At 42.2% G+C, this 10,791-nt stretch overlaps 1 protein-coding gene across 1 annotated transcript; it reads left to right on the plus strand.

The window, feature by feature from the left end:
• The first annotated feature begins 4,398 nt into the window (after positions 1-4,398).
• Positions 4,399-4,896, plus strand: LOC145802670 (uncharacterized). Its single transcript, XM_082895434.1, has one exon. The coding sequence runs from the start codon at positions 4,399-4,401 to the stop codon at positions 4,894-4,896; it is 498 nt and encodes a 165-aa protein (XP_082751560.1).
• The last annotated feature ends 5,895 nt before the right edge of the window (positions 4,897-10,791 follow it).

Raw genomic sequence — 10,791 nt, forward strand, 5'->3', positions numbered from 1 at the left:
GACTAAAGTAGGCATAAATATCTAGATATTTTTTTATTTTGTTTTTCAACCAATTTTCCACCAAAATATTATTTATAATACCGATGTACATATTTAAATAAATAATAATATTCTATTCAAATAAATAATAAATATTCAAATAAATAATTAATGAAAGAACAACAAAAACAAAAATAAAAATAAAAATAAAATGTATGAATTAATTCATAAACTAGGAGGTAAATAAATAAAAACCAAGTTTTAGGGTATTTCCAATTATAAAAGTGGTGTTCTAGGATTTAATTATAATATAAAATAAAATACAAAAAAAATTATTCTTTATTGGACCATTTTGTAAAATTTTATGAAATTTGGGACTAAAATGCAATTTACCTAAGACTTAGGGTTTCAAGTGTAATTACCAAAAATTAGGATCTCTACAAAGGCTAGTATCCCAGAGTCTAAAATGGTCCGCCAACCCATTACCGTGATAGGTTTTGGTGGCGAGAAAAAAGTTACTAAGGGCCATGTTGTAGTGGACTTAGCAATTGGCGGAATCCGTTCCGCGACCAAGTTCCATGTGATCGAAGCTGACACAAATTACCACATGATACTTGGCAAAGCTTGGATGCACCGATATGGGGTTATCCTGTCGAGTTATCACCAATGCGTAAAGGCAAAGTTGGAAAAGCTCACAGTGACCATAAATGCGTTTGAAAAACCATTTGGAGTAAAAGAGGCACACTATTCTGATGCAGTTGTCTTTACTGAGCTGTCAACAGATGAAACTTCAAGGACTGGTAAGGTTACAGGGGTAAAATTGCCGAAGTGGGAAGACATTCGAGATGTTGAGGCTGCTCTAGAAAGCAGTGGGCAAAAAAAGAGCAGCAAGTCCATAAGTCCTCCACCCAAGATTGTTAAGGTGCGCGAGGGCAACAAGACAGTTTACTACCTATGACGGTCCTGGGGGCCAGACTTCATACCTTGGAAGAATGGCCCCAAGGAAAATAAATATGATGATGATGAGTCCCAAGAAGGGTTGGTAGAGACGATTGAGCCCGCCCCTGAATGCATGCAAGATAGATCCAAACTGCAGCAGGAGGTACTTACTGAAGTCAACCTCAGCGACTTACCAGGACAGAGCAAGCCCGTGTTTATCGACGATACAATGGCTTCAATAGCTAGGGCAAAATTGATAACACTACTGAAGCGGTACAGTGATTTCTTTACTTGGACATACGATGAGATGCCTGGTCTTGACCCATCTCTTTTCACCCATCACCTGGACACTTTTCCCAACTCTAAGCTAATAAAACAGCATGTTCGAAAGTATCACTCTGATCTTGAGGCAAAGATTAAAGAAGAGATCGAAGAGTTACAGAGGGCCAAGTTCATTGAGCCTATACAGTACCCAACTTGGCTAGCAAATATTGTGCTTATGAAAAATAAGAACAACCAAATCAAGGTCTGCGTAGACTTTTTCGACTTAAACAAAGCTTGCGCAACAGATGAGTTGTCATTGCCCTATATTGACACACTTGTCGATTCTATCATGGGCCATCAGATGTTCTCCTTCATGGACGGGTTTAGTAGTTATAACCAGATCAAAATGGCACCAAAAGATGCAGAAAAGACAGCTTTTAGAACGCCTTTAGGAAATTTTTTCTATACAGTGAAGCCATTCGGTTTGAAAAAAGTGGGGGCAACCTATCAACGGGCTATGACTGCAGTGTTTCATGACATGTTACATCATGAAGTGGAAGTATATGTAGATGATCTGGTGGTAAAGTCTACCAAAGCAAATCGGCACCTTTGCGACTTGGAAAAAGTTTTTTAGCATTGTCAAAAAATTTGCTTAAAAATGAACCCTCTCAAGTGTGCCTTTGGAGTTACCGCAGGCAAGTTCCTTGACTTTTTGGTACACCAACGGGGGATTGAAGTAAATGGGGATAAGATTAAGTCAATCATGGAGATGCCACCGCCACATTCTCAAAAGGCCTTGAAGAAATTCCTAAGTAAAGTGTCATACCTCAGGAGGTTCATTCCAGCCCTTGCTGAAATAACCTTTTCCTTTTGGGACACTACTGAAAGGGAATCACAAGTTTGAATGGTTGCAAGAACACCAACAAGCATTTGATATGGTGAAGAAAACACTTACCTCTCCACTTACAATGATTGCCCCAAAACCTACAAAACCTCTGCTACTGTACTTGACCTCTACACCCCGGTCTATTGGAGCTCTACCTGTCCAGGACACAGATGGTGTTAAGAAACTAGTCTATTATATCAGCCGCAAAGTCAATGGCGTTGAATCACAGTACACCCCGATTGAGAGGCATTGTTTAGCCTTAATCTTCACAGCACAGAAGTTGTGCCACCATTTTTTGGCACACTCGATCTAGTTGTGACCAAGAGTGATCCAGTCTGCTACTTGCTGAGCAAGCCCGCTCTGACTAGAAGAATGGTAAGATGGCTTTTGGCTCTAGCAGAATATGACATCACTTGTGTTACTCCCAAGGCTATTAAGAGCCAAGCACTCATAGACTTACTACCACAATTCCCATCTGGTGAACATGAACCTGCAGAGGTACCTCTACCAGGTGAGGTTCACGTCTCAGCAGCTGCAATTGAGACTTATTGGGACTTAAAATTTGATGGAGCTTCTGTAGCTGGGAAAGGTGGAGCTGGCATAACACTAACCAGTTAAGAAGGAGAAAAGTTTCATCTATCATATAAGCTTCACTTTGAATGTTCAAACAACGAGGCCGAATACGAGGTGTTAATACTGGGTCTAATTGTTGCTCAAAAGAAAGGCCTCTGCAAGTTAAAAATTTGGGGCGACTCTAAGCTAGTTGTCAAGCAAACAATGGGTGATTTCACCTTGAAGGAGCCTCTGTTGGACCCATATCGCACTATAGTTCAAAAGTTGCTTACTCAATTTGATGATGTCCAAATCCAGTATACCCCTCGAACACACAATCGTTTCCCCGATGCCTTCATTACATTGGGAGCAAAGGTGGATATACCAGATAATAGTATAGCCATCATCATTGAGAAAAGAACAACACCAGTGGTGTTAGCTGAAGAACATACAAAGCAAGATGCTGAGGGATGGAAAGCAGATATAATCCAGCAACTGAAACCAGGCTAGGAAACAATCAGACCAACAGAACTTGCATCATTCATGCTCCTCAAAGGAGAGTTATATTTTCATGGTCCTAACAACCTATTAGCAAGGTGCGTCGGCAAACAAGAAGCAACTTACAAACTTAAGGAGATTCATGCTAAGTCATGTGGAGATGGAGATATCAGTCTATACCGAAGGATGTAAAGGTAAGGGTATTACTGGCCAGAGATGGAAAAGGATAGCACTGAGTTGTAGAGGCAATGTGCAAAATGTCAGTCCCATCCTAAAGAGAAAGAAGCCCATTTCTTAAGTAGTGAGAAATGGAGGAAGCCATATATTGACTATCTTGGAAATGACACATTGCCTGAGAACAAAATCGATGCAATTAAAGTTAAGAGGCGGGCCTTCGGCTTCTTCTTTGACTAAGGCAAGTTATGCCACAGAAGCTTTGAAGGGAAACCTTTGGTGTGTTTATCAAAGGATGACACAAATGAAGTTCTAAGAGAAGCCCACAAAGCAGAACACCAAGGAGCGCAGCGATTGTATGGGCACCTTATTCACCTCGGCTACTACTGGCAATGGAAGAAGATGCTAAAAACTTTGGTCCTGTTTGGTAGAGCTGTGGGAAAGTGCTTATAGCTTATGCCTCAACAGCTTATAGCTTATAACTTTCAACTTAAGCTGATTTCCAGCTTATTCTTAAAGCATCTCCTGCCCCACTCAAAGAATAAGCTGATTTCTGACTTCCAAAAAGCTATACGCTATAAGCTATAAGCTAAACTAAACACATCAAAATAGCTTAAATTAAGCTAAAAGCTGAAATAAGCTGTAATTAAGCTCTGCCAAACAGGCACTTTGTAAGGAGATACCAATCCTGCTAGAAGTTTGGGTGCTTGATGCACACACCGGCGGTTGAACTACACAACATCAAGGCTCCTTACCTGTTTCATACTTGGGCATTTGACCTAGTAGGTCTTATAGCACAGTAATCCAAAGGCCACAGATAGATACTTCCAGCGACTGAAGTTAGTAACAAGTGGGTAGAGGCTATACCAATGAAGAAGGTAGATGGGGTAGAAGTGGCCAATTTTATCAAAGAAAACATAATCTGTAGGTTTGACATACCCAATGTGATATTGTCTGATAATGGGACCCCCTTTGTGAACCGCCATGTGGGAAGATTGTTGGATGCTTATTAGATCAAGCACCACAAGTCTATCCCATATTACCCGTAAGGGAACGGACAAGCTAAGGCAACCAACAAAACACTCATCCGAATACTGAGTAAAATGATGGATGAAGTAGGGGGCACATGGTCCAAGCAACTCCCCGTAGCACTCTGGGCATATAGAACGTCAAAGAGAAAGCCAACTCGGGCAACCCCATTTTCCCTAGTATATGAGTCTGAAGCTGTGTTACCAGTTGAGTTGGCAGTACCCTCAGCAAGAATGGCCATGTCAGCACACTTAGTCCTAGACAGCAAGAAGAATGACATAGAAGTAGCTGAAGAAAGAAGAGATCGGGCCTCGTGGGTGATGGAAAAGTATCATCAATCCATAGCTTGCACCTATAATCAATCTATTCAACACAAAGAGTTCAATGAGAGGGACTTGGTATGGAAAACAGTGGACGCAATCATGCGGAGGCAACCAATCCCCAAGTTCTCACCAAAATGGGAAGGCCCCTACAAAGTTGCTAAGGCAAGTAGTAGCAGGTATTACAAGTTGATAAGAATAAATGATGGGTTTAGAACTAGCCCTATGTTGTATGTAAAGGAGTATTTTCCTTAATTTCTTTTGTTCAGAAAAAGAGTTGTAAGTTTTTTTGTTAATACTTCCAAAGCAAAGTGCAAAGAAAGTGTCATACACTTAGTAAACCTATTACTTTTGTAAGAACTTAGTGTGAGGAAAGTTTTCCATACTTGTGAAATTTTATCCTTGTAAAAACCTAGTTATAGCGAAGTTTTGTTCATAGCAAGAGTTTTGTTCAGCCTTAGAAGATATGTAAAGACAATGAAAAAAAAAAAGAAAAAAAAGGGCAATGAAGTAAGGCTCAATATCTTTACTTCTCATAAACATCAAAGTTTTCCATAGCATGATTACAATGTTCAAAAGGCAAAGGAGAAAGAAAAAGATAGCAAAAATGCAAAGAAAAAGAGTCATAACAAAGCCATGATACATCAAATCAAGCCCTTCATGAGGGAGTCCATCAGGGTCACATCCTGAGGCAATTGAGAAACTAGTGCAAAGTCTTTTTCTTTGAACCGAGCTAGGTTCTGCCGATGTTGCTCCAAGGCACCCTCATACTCTTTGATAGTCTTCTCAATGGATACAATCATCGCCACATTGTCTGCATGCTTAAGGAAGCCATTGACTACCTAACGCCTATCCCTCATCCACGATAGGTCCAAACCATTCCTCTCAAAGCCGCTCAGATTGGCCTCAGCACTTTTCATGAACTTGCTCAGAGTTGTCAGAATCTTCTTAGTAGCAAGGTCACGAATGAAACTAGCAAGTGACTTTAGTAGTGCTGTCTGTACCATAGAGCCCGGAACGTTAAAAGCAGTAAAGGTGCCAGGGTGTAGCACCAAGATGCGGGCAAGAGTGTGAATAGCTTCGAAGGAGACCCAATAACTTAGAAAATAAACTTTCCCTAAGGATTGAGGGAACTTTCTCGCACCGCGGCTAACTTCAATTACTAGGGGGAGACTGGCAGAATGACCAAAGGTCTGAGGGTGACTCACCTCCCCTGAAGATGAATGTCCAACGACATTGGAATGAGTAGATGCTGGGAGGCAACCGGGCGAATTGACCTTGCGAGAAAGGCCAAACCTGTCTGTACCATCATGTCACTCTGAAAAGATGTCGTCCATATGGTAGTCCTCAACATTCAGATCTAGCACAACAGTGGTGTCCATGCCCACATAAAAGTCTCTGGATCTCCCAAGATTAGCTAGCACCTCAGCGAAGTGAGTGGGGTATAGATCAGCGAGCTGTTCAGAAGTTGCTGAGGCAATATAGCGATCCCGGTTTTGACCCGTCTGTTTGTGGTGTTTCGGGCTCGAGTTGGTATGGTTTTGAATGGTGTTACGTGTATCTTAGTTCCCTGTATTTCCTTTATTTTGGTTATCGGGTTGTAACGGTGTGTTTGGAACAGGTAATGTCTCATATTTGTATCGAGTTGTAGCATATCTTTCATGTTTTGCCACTTCGCTGAATATGTCGGGGATCGAGCTGCCCGGTTAGCTCACGGGGGTCCAGGGAGCAGCGCCCTGGTGGGGTCGAGGAGCAGCACCCCCGAAGAAAAAATGCAAAATGCATTCGAAGTTACTTGTCTGCTCGAGCGGCCGTTTATGCGCTCGAGTGGAGAATATTTGGTTCCAGAAGTTTGACCTATCTGCAAAAGTACTGGGAAGGCGTATTTGACACTCGAGTAGGGCTTTCCATGCTCGAGCGGACCATGTTATATCAGTTCATGAATCTGATATTTCAGATCACTTTTGTATATCTCTCTCTCTCTAAAAAATATTTCCTCTCCCTTCTCTCTACATTGCTCTACACAAACTAGATTAAAAAAAAAAAAAAAAAAAAACCTTGATTTCTCAAGATCCATTTGAGTTTTGCCATTGTTTCCTCATCAAAGTGGGTTATCATCTCGAGGGCTTCGTTGTGTGAGGTGAAGATCGAGTTTAGGCATCGTTGATTTTGGGGTTTCATCTCTGCTCTTCTTCAAACTTGAGGTAGGGATTTTCTTTGAGTTACATATATATTTTTGCAAGATCTAGATGATTTTCGAAATCATCCTTTGATAGCTTTTGAAAATTGATTGTTGATTCAAGAAGTTGAGCGATTTTGAAAGTAGGTTTGTCTCTTGTTTTTTTAAAATGATCTTTTGGGTTTTGATCTTCATTGATTGAACAAAAAAATGATTTTGGAAAGTTTTCTTTCAAAAGATTTGAGTTGTATAGTTTTGGTGAGAAAACCTAGAAATTGAGGATTTTTAAAAGAGATTGAAAATCCATGAATGATATTGTTATATTTATTTTATGTGTCAAAATAAATGGATGTTTGGAAATTTTCTTATTTATATTTATATAAATGATGAATTTCATAGAATATGAGAATTGTTGTTCATTTTGAAAATTTTAGTTCAAAACGTTGAAATAGTCTTGAAATGACTAATTGTTAAGGATACTTGAAAAGAAGGAATTGTGTTATTTCTTGGATGATGAATTGGAATAAAAGTATTTATTTTCATCTTGTGAAATTGGCATATTAATTCATTCGATTACATTAAACTTTGAAAGTTGATTTGAAAACTTGCATTGAGAAAAGAATGTTGAGAAACAAGTTTTCATGGAATTGTTTTGGAGTAAATACGTTGGTAAGTCTTCATAGGTGGTGTAGATGATATTGAATAAGTTGGCTTGAGAGTTCGACGTGAAAGACCGAAAACCCGCACGGATAGGTGTCGAGCCTTCCAGTTAATACCGGTAAAAGTGACAATTTTGTAGTACTCGTATAGTCTACTTGCAGACACTGACCTAGGGATTATCAGAGTTGAAGTGAATGTATTATCGCCTGAAGACTATTTGTATCATGTAATGCAAGTGTGGAGATTTATTTTCAGTTTTACTTTAAAGAACCATGGTTATTGTATTATCATTTGGGTATAAAAATTGGGACGTTACAGGCAACTAGGTCAAAAGCATCAGCAGCAACAATAGCACCATGAGTGGCTAGGATGACAGCTACCTCTGCAAGTTGGGCCAAGTTTGGGAGGCCCACATTAGGAATAGCCGCTACATCTGCACCTCCCTCAACAACTTGAACATTGGAAAGTGGGGTCTGTTGAACCAATGGAGACTCAATGGACTGGAAAGAACCCTCAGATACAGCTCCCAAGGGGGGTGGTGCAACTTCTAGTGGCTCTCTTGCGCCACACTCTTCTCTCAGAGTCTCGGGAACAAAATCATCAACGTCAACGGAGGAACAGTCAGAATGAACAGAATCAGCAGGGTTTGGAGGTTCTGCACCCTCAATAACTATATCACCCACTGCAACTTCCACAGCAGGAGGGACTTGTTCATTTTCTGTGGCCTCAACAACTAGTTCAGCCTCAACAACTGGTTCAACCTCAGTAGTTGGTTTAGCCTCAGCACTTGATTCTTCTTCAACATCTGGAAGTACCATTCTGCGGGTTATGAGTCTTGTGACCCTTGAAACAATGAGAAGGTTGTCGTCGTCATCTGAATCTGAGGAAATTCCGATGGTAGTAGAAGAACCTTCGGGGCCCGAAGGTGGCATGGCCGATGGGCCCTGAAAGGAAAAAGATCATGTGATTACTAAAGTAAAGATAAAAATCCCAAAGAAGTATGAAAAATAAAGAATATTTCTAGGTAAGGATATCTTCTGGAGTCTCTTCCTACTTGGTGAGGCACAAGCCTCAGCAATTGATGTTGTTGCCTCTTGGACAACCCTCAAGCGGGAGCGGGTCATGCACACTGATGCACCGATTTGGGAAGTGGTGCTCAACCAAAGAAAAACAATGACGTTTTCAAGGGTTAGGGCTATCTCCCCCCAAGCCAACACAAAGGTGTGAGTGTCGCGACTCCAGCGAGAAACAATCGTATTAGATCGTACCAAGAGCCATGCTTTTATACCTCTCGAAAGGCACCTTAAAGAGCAGTGACAACAGTTTGTTCCGCAGTAGTCAGGGACATGGGATCAAAAGGGAAGTCCCTACAGGTGCTCAACCGAAGGAGAACATCAATGTCTTCAAGGGTTGGGGCTATCTCCCCCCAACCCAGCACGAAGGTGTGAGTGTTGAGGCTCCAGTGGGAAACAATTGTATAGTATTGGTCTGTACCTTGCACACAAATAACTCCCTTGAGATCAAAATGGTGCATTGAAGAGACGAACATCCCTCAAGCACTGCTTGAAGCCATCATCTGTAATGATATCATCAACCTAGAGAGACTAGTCTGCTGGAGGACCCGAGTGAGTGCGGTAATAAATGTATGAATGGGGAAAATCACCACGCTCCACTCGGAACCGCAACATAGAGACTGGGTTCACCATGTCAGCGTCGTCTAGGGAGGCCTCACCAAAAAGGAGTAAAGGCTCTTCTAAAGGATGGGCATCAAGAACAAAGGAATCAGTGACTTTCCAGAACGGGTCAGCAAGCCCCCTAAAGTATGGGGCCCTCCTCAACTCAGTACTGGGTAGGACAACCCTGTTGGTTAGAAACTTGGTGGTAACCATGAAAGAGAATAAAGAAAGAGAAGAAAACTTTGGAAGGTAACGGCCAGAGAGAGAAGAAGACAAGGAGACAAGAAAGTTTATTGTGGCGGAAGTGGGGGACCAGTAGACCCAAGAGGCGTTATTTATAGAGAAAGCGGCAAAAAGGCACCAACACGCCTCCCTAGGCCCATCATGACTGTCAGGCAAAAGGCACATTTTCTGAGCCATTATGACTCTGCAGAAAACCGACGCAACTTCTGACCCAACCGACGCAACCCCTGAGTTACTTGCTGACGTCATGTACGCGTGGGAAACAAGGAGCATGTCCCCCACATGTGCATGAGGCAAATATAGAGGGTCAAAAATTAAATTCCAAATTAAGTATGGTCCTAAGTGTTGATGTCACCTTTTTAAGATGACTAGGAATGAAAAAAGAGCATGGGCTAAAGCCCAAGGGAAGTGGGCCAACAGTAGGCTGAAGCAAGTCCAACCCGCTAAGGGTCCAAAAGGACTCCACGAAAGAAAATGCCTAAGTCAAGTTACAAAGGCAACACATGTGACAGTCAAGTTGCAGAGGGAACACTTGTGGCGGTCAAGTTGCTGAGGCACTTTGCCTTAGCGCAGTCATTTCCCAATAATGTCGGTTTAGTCGCCATCTGAAGTTGCTGAGGGAAAGAGAAAACCGAAGCAACTAAGTTGCAGAGGTGACACTTGCGACGGCCAAGTTGCGAAGGCACTTTGTCTCAGTGCCGCCATTCCAAGTAATGTCAGTGCCACCGTCATTCCAAGTATTGTCAGTTCTGCCGATACCTAGAGTTGTTAAGGGAATGAGAGAACCAAAGCAACTAAGTTACAGAGGCATTACTTGCAGTGCCCAAGTTGCAGGGGCACTTTGTCGGCGCCACCATCTTCAATATTGTCGATTTTTCCATTTGAACTTGCCGCGGGAAATGACTGCCGCAGCAACTACAGCTGCCGCAACCAACTTGCAGAGGGAACATTCCGCCAAGATGATAGCAACCTTTGGGAAAAGCTTCCCCTCTACAAGTAGAGGCTAATGCTTGGCGTTGATAGCAGGCCCCAAGGAATTACTAGCCTAGCGTTGATAGCAGGCCCCAAGACTTATTGGTTGAAGCTGATAGCAGGCCCAGAGATACCAGTTTGCCGCAGTAACCCTGCGAAGATGGAAACAGGGCAACCCGAGTGCAAGGGACTCCCTTTCCATTTACCTAGGTCACGAACCTGCCTTAGTCTCACAGGCAAGACTAAGGAAGCCCCCTTGGACTTGGTACTAAGGCACAGCATGGCTGATAATAGGCTTGGCTTTGGCCTTCGCCCTGGAAGTTGGGAAGTTTGTGGTTAGGTGGCTAAAGGTGGAGGCTTCATCGAGGTAAGCACGAACATAGTTGATAGAAGACTAATAGAGTCCTGAGAATGCATGTA

Source organism: Camellia sinensis, chromosome 11 (genome assembly GCF_055761805.1).
Source record: "Camellia sinensis isolate YWXY chromosome 11, ASM5576180v1, whole genome shotgun sequence".
NCBI classification, from domain to species: Eukaryota; Viridiplantae; Streptophyta; class Magnoliopsida; order Ericales; family Theaceae; genus Camellia; species Camellia sinensis.

Coding starts and splice junctions, on each gene's coding strand:
- LOC145802670 (XM_082895434.1), top strand. CDS start 4,399: ATGGATGAAGTAGGGGGCACATGGTCCAAGCAACTCCCCGTAGCACTC.